Source organism: Coturnix japonica, chromosome 2, assembly GCF_001577835.2.
Source record: "Coturnix japonica isolate 7356 chromosome 2, Coturnix japonica 2.1, whole genome shotgun sequence".
Classification (NCBI taxonomy): Eukaryota; Metazoa; Chordata; class Aves; order Galliformes; family Phasianidae; genus Coturnix; species Coturnix japonica.
Window position 1 is genome coordinate 2,223,195 of NC_029517.1, and position 17,641 is coordinate 2,240,835.

General features: G+C 44.3%; 1 protein-coding gene across 1 annotated transcript in view; it reads right to left on the reverse strand.

The window, feature by feature from the left end:
* The window catches only part of WNT3A (Wnt family member 3A), a 76,200-nt gene extending 59,709 nt beyond the window's left edge, over positions 1 to 16,491 (reverse strand). Inside the window, exon 1 of the mRNA XM_015853035.2 lies at positions 16,288 to 16,491. Within this exon, the coding sequence (XP_015708521.2) occupies positions 16,288 to 16,358 (71 nt within the window). The 5' untranslated portion in view covers positions 16,359 to 16,491. The remainder of the gene's footprint in view (positions 1 to 16,287) is intronic.
* Positions 16,492 to 17,641: the final 1,150 nt, after the last annotated feature.

Consider the following 17,641-nt stretch of genomic DNA (forward strand, 5'->3'; position numbering starts at 1 on the left):
TCAGAAGTCCATAGGGCAACAGCAGGGGGACAAACTCCAGGTAAGATGCTTACATTATACAGGCTTTTTTCTCTATCAAGCAGTGGAACAGGTACCAGTGGCAGTTCATTGAAACCAACCAAATTCACCTCAAATACAGCCCTGAAACACAGCGAGATGTGATTTAGATGGGAAGTATTGGTAATGGTTGGACTGGATGATCTTCTAGGTCTTTTCTAACCTCGATAATACTGTGATTCTGTGATTCTGAGATTGGCAAAGCTCATGAAGGAACAGGATGGAATCTCCCTCCTTCCTGACAGCTTCTGATCACAACTGAAAGCTCTTCCCTTAAAGGAATTTCAGCCCATAGTGAGTTGTTTGGATGAGCAAGGAAAAATATTGGAGAAGTACTCATCATGATAAGAGAGAAGCTTGTAGAGCCTTGTATCTCAGGCCCACTGTCAGATGGGTGGAAAGATTGGTCACCTAGTGCTGGAGATTCTCAGGACATCACTCTGTTCACATACTGAGACATAAGCACATATGTGTCTGCATAAGAAAATGATGTGCCTGATAGGGCAATTCTGGCTTTACTGAATTCACTGCATGCAAAATTTTTAGCACTTATGTCTTATCTATCTGGGACTGAAGGGGTCCCCAGTGACCTCTGGGACAAGGCTCTTTGTAAGAAAACCCTGCAAATGACAGACTTGTGTTATGCTAAAGATCAGTGCTGGTTGCTCCCACCTTCCCCTCTGACTTCCTAATAAACGTATGTGGATTACACTGTGCAAACAACTGAGAGTTTCTTAAAAGGCAGGTGAAATACAATGCAAGGAGTGGGAAATCAGTGAAGTGGGGCTGTGAAGGTCAGCAGAGGCTGAGCCCATTCTCTGCAAAGCCATTTATTTGCAGTGATGCCTTTCATTTACTCAGGATATTCTGAGGAAATCTCAGTTTCCAGGTTGCCTCAACTGAGTGCACAGCTAGAAAAGCTTAAAGAAAAGTCAGGGATTGTTCTTATGAAATCTTTCTGCAGACAGAGACTTTCTCATTGTAGAAGTCTGAAGCAAAGCAAAAAGGAAGCTTCTAGAGATTCATAGCTTGGTTAAAAACTTCCCTGGAGTCGGGGTTGGCAGAATTAGGTTTTGAAAAGACATGTAGGTACTAGTAAACTTCTTAAGCCATAAAACTTAGCAAGCAGCATCCGTAGTTTCCTTAGCCACAATGACCTCATATTTCATCTGCACTGTAATTCCACTGGTGCGATGTTTGTCAGCTGCAGTCCTCATCCTCTAGGCTATAGAGCTGTGCCAGCTTTAGACAGGTTCTCAAGGCTGCAGGACTTCAACAGATTCGCCCAAACCTCTCAGTTCACTGGGGCTGAAACATCATCAATTAACCAATGCTCATGCTAATGCTGGCTGCCTGGAATAGACATCATCTTGCCTCTCTTTGACCATCTGAAATCCAGTCAATGATATCATCCAAGCCTCCTCTGTCCTTGAGAGATCCATGCCTCATAAGGCCAAGTTGCTCCGTCCTAAGATAAGCATCTAGGACGGGTGGACCAAGTTGACTTTTGTAGGTGTTAGTCACTAAAGAGCTAACTAATGTCAAAGCCATAGTCTAGCTGTTTAAGTTCTAGATGATATGCATCTTCCAATACACACACAAAAAAAAATAATAATTAAAACAAAGAAACCAGGAGTTCAGAAGGAAAGGTTCATAAGTTTAACATGGTTAGTTGGTTAGTATGGACAGCTGGCAACTCAGTTTAGTGTTTGTCCAAACTGTCGACAAAGTTACACTGAATCCTTGGCCAGTCACAAACCACAGGCTACCCTCTGAAGTGTGCAATGGTGAAGAATTTCTTCTATTTCTGCTAATAATGTTCACATTGCAGCCATAAATGAATTAGTACATTGTTAGTACGCCAGGCTGGTAACAATGCTTCAGCCCTATAGAAATATGGGAATTATCAGGCTCTGTAAATATTCTCAAAAAAGATCTCTGGAAAAAAATCCTAAGTTTTTGGCTCAAATATCCTATTTTCATCCCAAAGCTAAAACCTGCTGGATTTTAATCTGGCAGGTTTTAATAGAAGGCTTTCCTGAAAATAGCTCTGCAAAACTGTTATATACGTCAGTTTCTTTATGCACCTGAATTGGAAGTACTGTATTGTTTGTCCTAGAGAAGAATTGGGCCTTTCACCTCTTTTTTTCCCCACGCAGTATCACCAAGGAAGGTCAAGGATCTGAAAAACACTTAAGACTTCTCATCAGTTGCTCTTAAAATAGGGATAAAAACCTTCCAGACACCAACTGGCATCACATCAATGACATCTCTGGGTGCTCAGGCACTCAGTCATACCTCCCAACATTAGCTGTCTAAAAGCTAGGTGTTTTGGTTATTTCTAGAGGGGATGAAGAAAGACAGGCAACTCCAGACAGTGATTCATCACATCCACCAAAGATATCTATCTAAGGAAGGATGAATCTCCTTCAGAAGATGCCCATCGTCCTAGAGGGAGGTAAGATGATTTGCTTAGATATTTAAGCATTACATAGCTAAAATGAAGTGAGTGAATTCCATCCACAGAAGTCTGTTAGGGGAGTGTGCTGCTCATCCAATGGATGCAACTCTTTGTGTGCTTGGAAATAGTAGTTGTCCTCATACCTTCTGAGCAAGCCCTATTTTCAAGCAAGAGTGTTCCACGTTAGTCAAGAACTGCCTCAAAGATGAACTGATCTTTCCAATATAGCTTTTAAGGAGATTTCTCAAGAGATCCTGAGTCAGTCAGATTTGGGGTCATTATGAGACAAAGACCCATCACATAAGCATGTGTTTTTTGATTGGAATATTGAGTCCAGTTCCTGGAATATTTTAAGGACATTTTCTATTGTTCACTTAGTTGGGTCTATGCGGTTATACCCAGTCTGCACCCAAGCACAGCCATCTAATTCTGCAACCTTGTAAAGCTCCCAGACCAGTATACCAGGAATTGAAATTAGAGTCTTCTCTTTGGAGGTGCTGCCATCCTTTGTAGCCATTTCCCAGATCTATGGGAAGTGCATGAAAAAGTGCTGAGTGCCCACTGACCTCCAGGCAACCTGAAGGTAGTGTTCAACTCTCGACCACAACACTTTTTCTTCACATGGCTAAACTGTTTTACAAACCTAACTTTGCATCTCCACATGTTTAAACCTCTTCAGAGCTCAGGGGCTGGCTGTGAGAAATGGGAATATTAATATTATGTCAGTGCCCAGAAGGTCTCTGACTATGAGGCAGGCAAAGCTTGTAAGGCATCAGTAGAGGATCTGCCTGTGTTGGTTTAAGCTGGCTGCAAGGCTCTAGGAGCTGTTATCTGCCAAAATGAAGCAGTAAAGTCATATTCAGCAAATACTTCTTGGCAACCCCAAAATACTTGAAAATGTTTGCAGTTGGAACTGTAGAATTGGCAGATTTGGGGATAAGGTAAAAGAGAAGAGTTTGGTTTCGTATTATTTTTTTTCCAGGATGAAATACCAAGGGTACTGAGGTTAGAGGCACAGCCCCAAGTTACCGGGAGTCAAACTGGGGCGTGAGCCATGTGAACACCCATGTGAATGTTCTTACCCCCTGGTATATACGAACCGTCTTGTACTTATTGCAGGGTAAGAGCATTCACACGGGCAGTTACCACAAAAAAACTGGCATCTTATTAGTTCACACCCTAACTTACCTCGTGGTAATTTGTTCATGTGCCCATCCCCTAAGGTGCCATTCCCAAAGAGAAGTTAGAGGACGCAATGTCCCCTTTGTACACAGTCAGCAGCTTAGTGGTTAGGGCACTCACCCATGGTATGGGAAAATGAGTTTCATAAGTTTCCTCTCCTTGATTTGAAACAGGAGTTTGAACCCAAATTTCTTAAATCTCAGCAGCACAGGCTAACCAAGACATTATTCTTCTTTACAGAACTACCAAATCAATTATTCACATTGATTGAGTTTTGGCCAACACTGGGGACTAAGCCAGAAACCTGTGAATCTCAGAGCAGAAGCTCTCAACACCCACAATATCTAAGTCCTGGGTGCAGATCAGGATAGATACTATATAGATGGATTCTGCAAATGTTGAAGCCCATTAGGATATACACAAACGTTATTGCAATGCTGCCTTTGCATGCCCCAAAACCCCATCTAGCTCCTAGCCAAGTTTTGCTACATGTTGTCAGATATATACAAGCCTTAACTGGGTTCCTTCTCTCTCCTGCAATGGGATAAGAGATGGGACTGAGAGATATGCCTATAATTTACATACATTATTAATGTATGTCCCTGGTAGCATGTATAATAATGTGCTATGTATCAGCACAACACAGGAAAGATTCTCCCTGTTCTCGAGCTTGATTTCAACCTGTGTGACCCAGCTTGGTGCTTGCACATAGAAAATGAACAGAAATGCTCAAATATTTAGGATAAATACAAGGTTAAGCAGCACTTTCCTGGCCTGGAATTAAAATATGAAGCAATTTGCAGGATCAAGACCTAAAGGAGTTCAGCTTCTAATCCAAAGACAGGTCAAACTCAAGGGAAATCTAGTCCTGACTTTGAGTTTGGATCTACCTTTTTATCTCTTCTACTTTGTGCCTATCCAGAATCTCCCAGAACTTGAGCCAAACAAAACTCACTTGGCTGATGGACCCAAATGTCATGAGGGGTCCAGCAGACAGTCAGCAGGATGACTTGAGCCTTGGTTTCTGCAGGAGCCTTCCAGTTCCTCCAGTGCCACAATTCACATGTTCTGAAATATATCCTTCTCCATACACAACCTCTCCCATTCCACCTCTGCATTTTAAATAGGGTCTGAATTTCACAGAGAAAGAGACAACACTGACTGAAAATTACACCTACGACACCTGAGGTGTCTGTATCTATTCCCTCCTAATAGTAATAATTGTGTCTAACTTAGCGCAGTTATGCCTACACCTAAGATCACGCCTAAGTTAGCAACCAAGCAGTTTTAACAGCAAAACCTATGCACAGCCCTGAAATGGAGGCAGTTTAAAGGGTTGTTCACATGACTTCTACCACTCTTCCACCACACTGGAACTGACTGTGGTTGTTCTCGAGAGTAGTATCTATCTAGGTACACAGAATCATATAATCATGAAGGTTGGAAAAGACCAATATGATCATCTTGTCCAACCCAACCCCACCATGCCCACTAAGCCACATCCCACATCCACCTAGCAGTTCTTTACTGGTTCCAAATGTTCATCCAAGTTACTATTTATTTGACCAGTGATGCTTCTGCAAGAGTGTGTTTCTTGAACAAGCTTTTGCACTACACCACAGCAAACAACAACAGACTTTCACAGAAACACAAATTCCTTATTTATGGAGTCCCATAGCTTAGGGATCCATATGCGTTTAAGAAATTGAGAATGTTGGGGCTTTAGCATTTGATCTAACCTTGTTCATCTAGAATCCAGCCACCCAGGCAATCTTCTTGGTTCTATCACCAGCACAGAGAACCAGATGCTACAGAGAGGCTCATTGCGTTGGCAGTGTGATTGGCATCACGGATAGGTCTGGTGAATCACAGTGAGGAAGTGTCAGTTTTCATTCATTGACTAGAAAGGAAACTTAGATGACTACTTCAAATGCGATGTCCAGTTCTGGGGTAGGATGTGCTCAGCATGACTGAAGTATGTAAGTGTTGTGCACATCCACTGTAGTGTAGCACAGTGAGCAAACTTAAACTTACATTGTCAAGGTCCTGCTTGCTGTCCTACCCTTCTTGTACTAAAAATGAACACAACTGGGCTCTTCCATGCACGTACCCAAACAGGAGGTAACACTGGCCTGCAAGAAATCTATTACTGGAGAACAGAGAACAGATCCAAAGTTCTCAGTGTGTTCCAGGTGAGTGCCAATGTCAGAGGCAATAGGAGCTATCACTAACAACACTGTTGGTGGCAGACACCACAGGTAGATCAGCTGAGATGTATTTGTGGCTGTAAATGCATGCCAGACTATATAACCCTTGAATTAGTTTCCATCCCACAATGTGGAAGGTCTGCTTGTAGACATTGCAGTTTACTTGTAATCACAATGGAACTGTTAGAATGCTGTATATATATACACTGCTTTATAGTACAGATAAAATGGAATCTTTCATTCACCAAGAGACTTTTGGCCTCACATTACATCAGTGGGACAGATGAACTGACTGCTCCTTTCTATGACAGACTTCCCAATATGCCTGTGGGCAAGTTACACCAAGGATTGCAGTGGGCACTGAATTAGCATTTCCCTGTCTGATTCCTAATCTTCTGCTAATGTGTCTTATCTATTCTCTTTCAGCTCAGTTGTTTGCCCCCATCTGTCTGGTCCGTGTTACTCTTTCAGGCCACTCCCTGAGTGGCTCTTTCACTCCCACAGCACCCTTAGTCTCCTGTTGTTAGTGACTTTCAAGTTTTGCAATCAATCTGTTAATATCCACGACCTGACCTGTTAGAAAAACACCGTGATCCGGTAAACTCCTTCCTTGCCCAGCTGATGTTATTGTTAGGAATGACTCAGTGCTAACTACCTCTCCTACCCATTGCTTCTTTGAGGCTGTGATTTAGGTATATTCAACCCAGCCTGTGGCACTTGAGGGTGAATGAGATGATTTCAGGGTTGAATGATTTAATGATGGTAGAAGTTGTTGCACCACGGTGGGATGTATCTCTACTAGCCCAAGGTGCCTAACAGTTAGACAGTTACATCTGTGCTGCTCACCCTTCTTCTGTAAAGGTAAGTAAGTGAGCACTTCAACAAAGCAGCAAAGCTAATCCACTTTCTCCTACCTTCAAAATGAGCTCAGTGTTTTCACAGACCCATCACATCCCCAGACAAGGGGCAGCTCAATAAAATCAGTTGATTGCTCAGGTTGCAGCAGTGCACTCAATGGCTTCAGGCTGCCATTTTCTTCCTAGCTTGACACTATTTGTAAATGGGAGCACAAAAAGGCCTTGAAAAGGGCAGCACGCTCTTCTAAGACAACTGGTGGACTGGGTAAGCCAGACTGGCCTTCCTAGTCAAGGAAGGCAAGATGCCACACTAGCAGAAAAAATGTAGTGTATCATCAACACAGATATCAACACAGATATCAAAATAACTACGGCCCATACACCTAGAACATGACATCAGGAGGGCACTGCTCCCAGACCCTACAGAAGGGCTCACCATTGGCATTACAAAGCCAACCCACAGGGAGAGGCAGCACTCCTGTGTTATGGGGGGGTCTAACTCAGGTGCTCAGCTCTCCTGGCACAGATTGGTAAGGTACAGTCTTTCAAGACAAACGGGTCTACTCTTCTAATGGAAGAACATGCCAGAAAATGATACTTCATAAGCAATCTCTTTAAATGCCCTTCTATTATATGGGAATTTTCCTTAGCTCTTCTGTACCAGTGTGGAATGTGACACCAGGTCTTTAAGCAACAGATTTCTAGAGGCATTTCAGTCTCTAAAGATGTAAAGAACTGCTTACTACTGGGGTTTAAAAGACAGTCTTCCAATGGGAGTATCCTCTTAACTTTCTACATGTCTATCTGGATCATTGAGTACACACTTTTAGGAGTGGAATCATAGAGAAAAAAAAAAAAAAGGGTGCTGAATTCACCTGTATAAAATGAGATATCTTTGTCTGACCTCATCACCCAGGATCCTGTAGCAGGCAATGGTGAGAAAACTGGCACAGCTGGGGAGTGATTCATCCCATCCGAAGGAGAATGCCTAACATATGTTGGATGAGTAGCATCTTATTTCTCACTGATAACTCCAAAGAAAACTTGGCTAGAGACTGCTAAATATGAAAGATTCTCCTCCAGAAGGGACAGGGATCAAACCTGGATCTCCCAGAATTGCAGAAAGGGATAGATTGGAAGGGATCATCTAGTTCTAACACCCATTAAATGGATTTTCATGCCTCTAAAGCAGCAGTGGGTCTCCCAGTAAATTCTCCAGACCTTATTTGATAGTGACATTTCATCACCTTTCACTGGGCTTTGGAGAGGACCTCACCTGTCCAGCAAGATCTTAGACTGCCTCACTTCTTCCCAAGTTAATAAAGTCCTGTAAAAAATAGAAATGCTTCCTTATGTGCATCCTCAGCCTACAAGGATTTGGAGTTGCTTTCTGTCAGTTCAGAGAACTGAAAGTAAAGCAAAGCCAGACAAACTCTTTGAGATGCAGATTCAGCTCTTAAGGAATGACTGTGTCCTCTGCAGACACAACTTGATGGAGATGCAAGAATGCCATTTTGAATCTAATTTTTCAAGTTTTCAGTTGACCTCCCATTACAAGCTTGCATCAATGACTTGTGAATGTGGTTGGAAGATGGAAAACTCTGGGTGTGTCTGACAACAGAAGAAAAAGAGCTGAGGAAGATGTATTTGTGCTCCAGAGTGTGCTGGATTAGAAGCAGGATTAAACGTGCTACAGAGGAAGCCGCAAAACATTCATCTGTTTAGGCTTCCAGCAGTGGTGCTGAGACATGGCAGCAAATAAGACGGGGTGAAACTGCTGAGTATAGGGGTGGTTTTAGCCTGGAAAGCATGGAAATGGTTGTGAAAGCACAGTATGATCGTATCACCCAAGCACCCATTCCAGTACACCAGTAAGCTATTGTTAAAATAGAGGGAGAAGATAAAGTCCAAGACTTGATTTTAGGTGTGTTTTAGGCAGGCAATGATAATTAGAAATTGAGTTCATATTTTAACAGCAAGAAAATAGTGAAATGAGGACATTCTCAAAGGGGAATCCCTTGCTTGGGAACAATCTGAGCAGTGCCCTTGGAGGTGATGTCTCTGAGCTGACTGCCTCAGCTCTTTCAGAGTATCAGAGAGTTTAACCAGTCACGTACCATGTCCCATCAAAGGATTAACACATGAATTATGCCAGAAAGTGCAAACAAAGCCAAAAATACCTGGCTTGGATGGAGACATCCAAACTGCAGACATGTAATGGAGAAAGTTAATTCCACCGAGACTTCACTCAGCTGCCTGCAGATAGGCATCAAGAGCAACCGAGATGCTGTAGGGTTTACCTGATTGGCTTCCATCTGCTGCTCAAAAAGGGGCATGGCATCTCTGGATCTTATATGATTCCCTCTGGACCACTGAGGACTAATAGGATGCCATCAGGCATCTTAACTGAAAGTAGACACCTACACTTGGACTCCTGATGGAAAACCTGGCATCTTCACTTTGGGATTAGACGCCTTTCCTGCAAGACAAGCTTAAACTGAACACTAGGATTGATGCATGGGGAAGGGCTGAGCTTCCATATCCTGTGACAGACACGGGGTCAGGCTAGAAATGTGGAGGTCTCCCATGATCTGAGCTCAAAGAACCCCTGAGGCGCTCTCTGAGCCTCTGAGGAAAATCTGACTTCCCTCCATGGAAGAGGGGAAACGGGCATCCCAGATACCTGGGACACCTTGTGAGGTCTGTGAGAGGAGAACCAGCCCACACACGGATGTGACCTTGTAGTGAAGCTTCGGAGTTTGCAAAGATGCAATGAGAGAAAAAGCATTTTGCACCAGTACAGTATGGAAGAGGCGTAAGGATGCTGGGAAAGATTAACAGCATCCCTGCAAATAAAATAACCAATAAAAAGCACAACTTTAAAATAACCATAAAAAGCACAACTGACTGTCATGGATACCAGAACAGGAACTGAGATGAGGGGACCAAAGGCACCTTGAACTCTTTGATGGCCTGGGCTCTACAAATGCAAAGTGCTCTCCTGGGTATCAAGCAACATCCAAGTGGGAAAGGGCCTGCGAATATGCAGGTGGCAAACAAGGGGAAGAGACAAACAGTGTCTTTGTGATGCATAATGCTCTCCCCTGGCTTAAAGGCCATTTTTAAAGACAGTGCCCTATGTTAGGAGTTCAAAACAAGGGAGTTAACATATTGGTTCCTTTTCCATCCCTTTGTTTTTTTGCAAGCCCTGGTAGAATTTGGAGCAAGCCAGCGAGCTGCTGATTTCTTACATGTTGCACTTAGGTTATAACAGAATTTAAAGCAAACCAGCAAACCTTGCCACTTTTAAAGGGGCAGAAGGGAAGAAAATGGGTGTGAGTGACCCAGGCTGGATGGAAACATTTGGAAGCAGTGGACTAAGCTTGAGCCTGACCCAGCAAAGCCCTGGCTGTTGGGTGACTGCCTGAGTGCAGTCTGCTGTCCTGCTGAATTGTTGTGGATCTTACAGACCCTGAGCCTTCATTTGGCCCTCAGAGGTGCCAGAAGAGCAGAGCTTCCATTAGTGAGTCCATATTCTCGCAGCCATGGGCGGTGCTCCATCCAACATTAACTGAGCACAGCGCATGGAAAAGATACACGTGCTCTGGTCCATAGCACACTTGTGCAATACTCCTTAAGCGCTGTCATTATGCTGTATAAAAAGACCTATGAAACATGGCTAGGATATTTGAATCATGCACTCAAGTGACACAAGCAAGGGCAACTATCCCTGAGGAATGCCAGTGCTGAGTGAGGTGGAAGTGAGTATTTGGACATATATTGGGCTTTCCTCACCTTCTTGTAAACACAAAGGTAACACACCTGCTCCTGGTGAGGCCTAGTACAGAACAGCATCCTTTCTCTGCTGCTCTGAGCCTAATTAGTTCATTGCAGTTGTGGGAAAAGGGATGCGAGAAGGAAGAAGATCCCATGGATTTGGAATGGTGATACCAGCCTTATTTCTCCTGGTACATCCAGGGCAAGAGCAGCAATCTTTGTCTTTTCTTTCCTAAAAGAGACCAGAGACTCAAAGTAAAATCTAAAGTTTCTCTAGCCTGACCCTTGAGCGATCAGTCAAAATGTCTGATGATGATGATTATTATTATTATTTTCCAAACAGAAAGCAGGGATGGTGGCCATTTCCAAGCTCTAGTCCAGGCTGGATGGAGCCCTACGCAACCTGATCTAGTGCTTGATTTACTGGTTGGCAACTCTGCCCACAGCAGGGGTTTGGAACAAGATGGTTTTGAGGTCTCTTCCAACCCAAGCCATTCTATGATTCCATGGTTCATTTCCAAGGCCTAGCTTTACAGCTTAGCTTGGAAAATGCCATGTGCATGGGTGAAATGTTACATCAAGTTGGCACAAGAGCTGGGAGAAGAGAATGGGACCCACCTATGGCATGAACATCTACTGCCCTGAAGCAACCACCTCTCTACTCTGCCTCATGCTGTACACTGCAATAGCACCCATGAACATGGAAACTGTGCAGAAAGGTCTTTAGAAAGAAGAAGAAAAGACCTGGCTCCCCTTGGTGAGCCAGACAAATGAGTGTCTTGGTTGTACAGCCAGCCCTGCTGCAGAGCTAATAGTGCAGCCCAGGAAAGGGCCTGAAAAGGGCTGGGGAGAAAAATAATTCACATTTCTTTATTCTTTGTTAGAAAAGACTTGAGCCAGTGCTTTGGTCCACCGCCTTTGCACACTACATCTCAAGCACAGACAAGACAGGAACAGTTTCCCACTACTTATATTGATGCAGAAAGGTGTCCTCAGCCCATGTGGCCTTTGTGCCCATTGCTGCTTGGGTGCAAATCACCCCTGCTGTGCTTAGGAGTATCCATGATAATAGGAGAGTTGGTATCTGAGAAAAGGCTAAAGCATCATTTGGTGATGACACACAGTCTGGCAGAAAGGGGCCGTGTAAGACACTGTTGTAACATAGGTATTATATTTATAAAGGCAATTCCCAACCCTTGGGGCAAGGGTGGGAGAGGAGTGCATGTACAGGGATTGCACCGCATGCAACCACCTCAGCAGAGGAGCATGACGGCTGTTTAACATCACACTGCAACCTGCTGCAGTAGCAGAGGAAATGAAGATGAATACCACTGCCTTGGAAATGTCAAAATCCTCAGCTCGAGTTAATTGATCAGAGGAAGAAAGGGTAGATGCAATTCATGTTTCTGAGCTCTACAGATTGCTTTAGGAGCTCTGATGTCAACGTGCATGGCTCATGCTGTCCCTTGGGTGACCTTCCATGGCTCTGCCTCCCTCCCAGTTAACGAGGAATGATCATTTCTCACTTAACGTGCTCACTCTCTGCCAAACCTAAGCTTTGGTTTCTCAAGTGTGGAGCCTGCCAAGACTCAGCTCCATTCTCTAGGATTTGTCATGAAAAAAGAAAACAACAAGGATTGTGTTTTTCATGGGATCCAGAACCCTGCTTGGCTTTCACTCAGCCCAGGGCAGATTGGAGGCTGTTTCCTCCACCCTAAAGGGGACAAATGCCAGGAGAGACCTGAAACATGGCACAAGCTTTGTCTGCGTACTGCTCTTACTGCAGTGTTGCCATTCAGCTCTCAGGGAACCATTCAGCTGTGGCACCCGCAATGTACCTCCCATACCCCAGTGTATCCTCCCATTAGCAATGCTGCCCTCCCACCCTACTCCCAGAAATTCATATATCTTGAAGCACAAGGAGTAGGAATGCAAAGACAAAATGCATCACCTTTTCAAAGCCAGAAGCTTTGGCCAATCTCATCCTACATGGATGATTCAACCATAAGTTCTGCTTTGATCACTTTTGGACAACAAGCAATAAGGAGCTAAAATCAATGGAAAAGAGGTGGAAGTTAGGGAAATATCCCTAACACACACATCCTTATTGTCTTTCTTCAGTGACACTGTTTTCACTCAGATGCTAGCAGTTACTGCTCATCTTTTAACCCAGTTTATTAGGAGGGCAGTGTCATCCCACCTCACTTACAGAGAGTAGCAGGTGAGATATGAGCTCCACCAGGTCTCTCCTATCAACCTCTGATCCTTTTTTCTTCATGACTGGATGAGGTGCTCTCAGTGATCTTTTCCAGCCTTAATGATCCTAGGATATCTCATGTGGAGCTTCCAGTGCACTCCAACCAGCTCACATTGCATCACCTGCATCCCATCATTCTTCCTGAATCAAACCCTTCTTCTTCCTGAGCCATTTCATCACTCTCTGACTGTCTCCATACCAAGTCTGACCTCAGGCCATCAGCTAAGAAATAAAATCTATTCACATTTCTTCCATTGCATGTGAAGCCAACCAGTCAAAGCAACATAAATTAGCTGGGAATAGCTGTAACACTGTGATGCCACTAGTCATGCCTGGACCCCAACAGGACAGGGGACATCTAATCCTTTCTGCTCATGAATTCTGCTTCTGCATTTCCTAATTCTCCTTCCTTCACCCTCTCTGCTTTCTCTTTTTATTTTTAGACAAACAAAGAACGCTGACATTTGAAACAAATAAAGCTTTATTATCACTGTTTTGCTATTGATCTGAGTGCAAAAGAGTCTTCGGGGGCACCTTTCAGTGGCACAGTGAAACGCAGTGCAACGCTGGGCTGAGGAAAGTCCCATGCAGTGACAGTGCCGCAATAAATCACTCCGGCACGTCCCTGCCAACTTAACTTACCACCTCAGTCCCAACAGCACCCGCCTCCCTGTCATCCTGTCTCTTCTATGTTATTCCTAAATCCTATTTCTTCCCTTTCTGAAAGCACGCTATATAGGAATTATTATGGTTTTGGGAAGCTCACTCAGCTTTTCCCCCCACACTGACACTAAAAGATGCAGGCAAAGCACAACAGCTCCAGGGGGGATTTTTTTCTCTTCTCTTATTCTACATTTCGCCCCACAGACCAGGGGCTGTACAGAGCCCACCCAGCACTGCACAGCCCTGTTTTAAGCAGGTACCTCTATGCCACGATGGGAATGGCAACTCGAACGGAGCAGCCAAGCAGGGAGCTCTGCTTGGAGGCAATTACAGTAACAGCCACATGCCTGCTTGCTCCCCCTGACAGATACACGCTTGGTGTTTCCCCCAATTTCTTTCCTCTGGGAGAATAATTAACCAAACCCTACAGGGGAGCATCGTTTCTCAGTCCTTGATTTTACTCAAGCTGGGAGCAGAGCGAGCATCCATCGCTCTGCGGGCGTTGGGGTGAGGTTATGTTTTAATTAGGAACTCTTATTCATAGGGGGGGGGGACAATTTGGGGATGGTGAATGGGGGATTTTCTGCTCCGAGCAGTCATGTGGTTGTGAGCAGATGTCGGGGAGGCTTTAAACAGAGATGTATGAGGAGAAATGTCTGTCGCTTGAGCTTCCAGACTGAAATAGTTCTGCCTCTGTACTGTATATAAAACCAAAAAAATTAATAAAAAATAATGAAAACATGCCATTTAAAAATAAATAAATTAATTAAAAAGGAAGAAAAAGGACGGCTTTCAATTCAAATAAGAGAAAGATAGAAAGCCTATCGATTTTCTAAATTGAATAGACTGGAAACGAACTGTCCTTGCAGAACACAACTTTTCGGAGGAAGAGGTCTGCATTCCCACCCCTGTGATGTGAACGGGGCTGTCCCGAGTGCCACTACGCAGCCCTTGGAGCCTTCACAGCCCCCTCCTCTGCTTACACCCAGCTCCGGCCAAGGGGTGGCTGCGGGTTTTACGTCTCGTTTTGAGGATCAGTAAAGTGGGACAGGGATGTGCATGGGGGGAAGGCAGCAGCACGCGGAACAGCGCCCGGCCCGACTCCCCCCCCATCCCCACCTTCGCATTTCCATCGCCTGAGGGGGTTTTGCTCTCTTTGCTAAATAAACGTCTAAAAAACGCCGGACGGCAATTGGGGAAAGCATGAGGAGGGGAGGGAGGGGGAATAGAAAAATATAGAGAGAGAAGGGGAAGAAGCATCACCGCTTCGGTCCCCCCGCACACAGCCGATGTGCGCTCGGACCAAATCCTGCCCCTTGTACCCCATCACCACCCCCCCCCGTCCGACCCGCACCCTGAGCTGCGGGCTCAGCCCCTCGCCGGGTGACAGGGGAATATTTATGTTGGTATTGGAGGAATGCGCTTCCTTCTCCAATCAGGAATGCAACCGGAGTTTCTAATTATAAGTTAGATGGTGGCTGGGAATAAAAGATCGCTTTTTAATGACTCCCGTCCAGGTGCTGCTCCTTCTGCCTGTCTTCCCAAGCGCGCATTTGCATTTTATGGCCTCTCTCCCATCCCAACGATTTCCCTCTGCTCTCAGACATACCTGACATAGTTGCAGGGACTCTGCCTTCAACACACCGCTCTCAGCTCACCCGAAACCCTCTCCCTCCCTTTAGCGGCAGAGGCACGTCAAAAGAACAACCCAGATAGATATAGATATCTATATACACACACATATTTTACCGGTGCCCCGCAGCACCTCCCCAGCTCCATCCCCGAGCTCTGTCCCTCCGTGGGCTCACCCCGATCTTTCCCCCACCCCGTCCAAACAACAACACCCTACAAACACCACCGGACCGCTCCGCACCCGCGCAGCCGCCGGAGAAGCGCAGAACCCGCTTTGCGCCTTCCCCGCTCGTCTCTCCCTCCCTGCTCTAAGGGCTTCCCTCAGCCCAATTACCTCCGCGGGGTAATTAGAGCAGATCGTGCAGTTACATGCCTTGCCCTGCACCATTTGCTTTCTTTTTTCTCTCTTTTTTTTTTTTCTTTTTCTTTTTGGTAGGGGAGAGAATAATAATAATAATAATAAAAACCTTCTTAAAGGCGTAGAGTGAGGAAAAAGAGCCCGAAAGTGCCTTTTTTTTAACCCCCCCCCCAAGTTGGGACCGCGCAACTTTCCGCTGCCTTCCGCGCAGGTCGCTGTGCCCCTCTCACCTCTTTCTTCCCATTCATTCCCTGCATATCCCTTAAAGCGAAGGGGGGAAAAGACATCTTTCCATCCTCTGCCCCCCTTTCCTTCCACCTGACTGGCTCGAAATCACCTTGAAATGCTCATGTCAACTTGTATCATTATCTCTTTAATTCAGGCAGCGCCTTTTGTTCTGCACAGGAGAGGATCAAAGCGCTTTAAAAAAAAAAAAAAAAAGAAAAAAAAAAAAAAAAAAAAAAAAAAAAAAAAAGAAAAAAGAAAGAAAGGAAAACACAGAAGAACTTCCCGATCGCTCCCGCTCTGCTACAGCGGGAGAAGGAGAGCTCAGGTATAACCCAGTCAAAATAAACAAAGCGAATGCATAAATAAAAGAGGTGAAATGCAGGTTCTAAGAGCTTGCTGGCGCTGGAACAATCCCACCTCCTTTAGCTGAGTGGCAACGAAAGGAGAATTTCAAGTCACGGTGAGCGCAAGGGGTTGCAGAGTAAAGCAGAGGAGGGGAAAATAAATGAAAATGAGAGGAAAAAAAAAAAAACCAACAACCAACAAAACCCAACAGCAACACCGCACACACAACAACAACAATAACGAAGAAGAAGAATAAAACTTACCACCAGATTGGGTAACTTGACAGAGCCTGACTCAACCCACAGAGAAACAGGAAATATCCAAAAGAGGCCATTGATGAAAAGTTGTCTTTTTTTTTTTTCTTTTTTTTTTTTTTTTCCCCCTCTTTAAACCGAAGTTGCCAAAAGTTTCTTTTCTTTCCGAGGCAGGATGATTATTTTAATAATAGAATAATAATAATCCTTTATCCCAAGGAAAAGATATTAAAAAGAATAAAAAATAAGAATAAAAAAAAAAAAGGAAGAAGTCAAATGAAGTGAACTCGACCCGACCAGGTAAATCCTCTCTTCTTTCTTTCTTTCTTTCTCCCTTCCTCTGCTACTCTCAAGGTAAAAAAAAAAAAAAAAAAAAAAAAAAGGAATAATAATAATAATAAATAAATAAAAAAATCTCGGAGAGGTTTAAGGAAAAAAAAAAACCATACACACACACAGAAAAAAAAACCCCAAAAAAAGCCAAAAAAAACCAAAAACCCAACCCTTCTCTCAGCCAAAGCACTGAAGGCAAATATTAAAAAAAAAAAAAAAAAAAGAAAGAAAAAAAAAAAGTTTGAAGTAGCTCTCTCTTAAAAAAGGACCCAATCAGCACTTATTGCCAAAGGGAGAATTCTGATGCTTTGGCTTGTTCTGTCAATCAGGAGCGCGAAGTCAGGAATGAGCTAATTGCGAGGAGATAGTGTTTTAATACTCATTAGGGGGCACGTTGGCCCACAAGCCAAGGGATAAAATGTAGTTTTAAATAAGGGGAAGGAAGATTTAGGGGGTTTAAATAGACAGGGGGGACCCCTGTGGATTTGGGTAGCTATAACAACCTGCCCGGATTTCGCTCCCTGGGCTGAAGCGACTAAAATGCAAAAAAAAAAAAAAAAAAAAAAAAAAAAAAAAGAAAAAAAAAAGAAGTGTGAAGTTGTGGGGATTTTTTTTTTCTTTTTTTTTTTTCTTCTTTTTTCCTCTCTTTTTAAATCGTTATTTCCTCCCGTTGCTCCCTTCTTGCCGCTCTGCCTTCTCCTCTTCCTCCCCTTCCAACCGACTTTCTAGAAACTTTGGGCTGTTTTTTTGTTGGGTTTTGGTTTGTGTCTTTTTTTTCCCCCTTTCTTCCTGATCACACACAAATAAAGAAATAGAGCATTTCCCCCCCTGCTCCCAAACACACAAACCCCAACCATGCACCCCCCTTCCCCACCACTCCAACCAACCCGAGATCCCACAGCTCCAGCGAAGACCTCTGCTCCGAAATCCACTTCTTCCATGCAAATCCCAACGGGGTCCATCCACACCATCCCCACTGCTGCAGTCCCAGCCCGGACTTTGCCACTGCTCCACCGCCGTCCGTAAACGG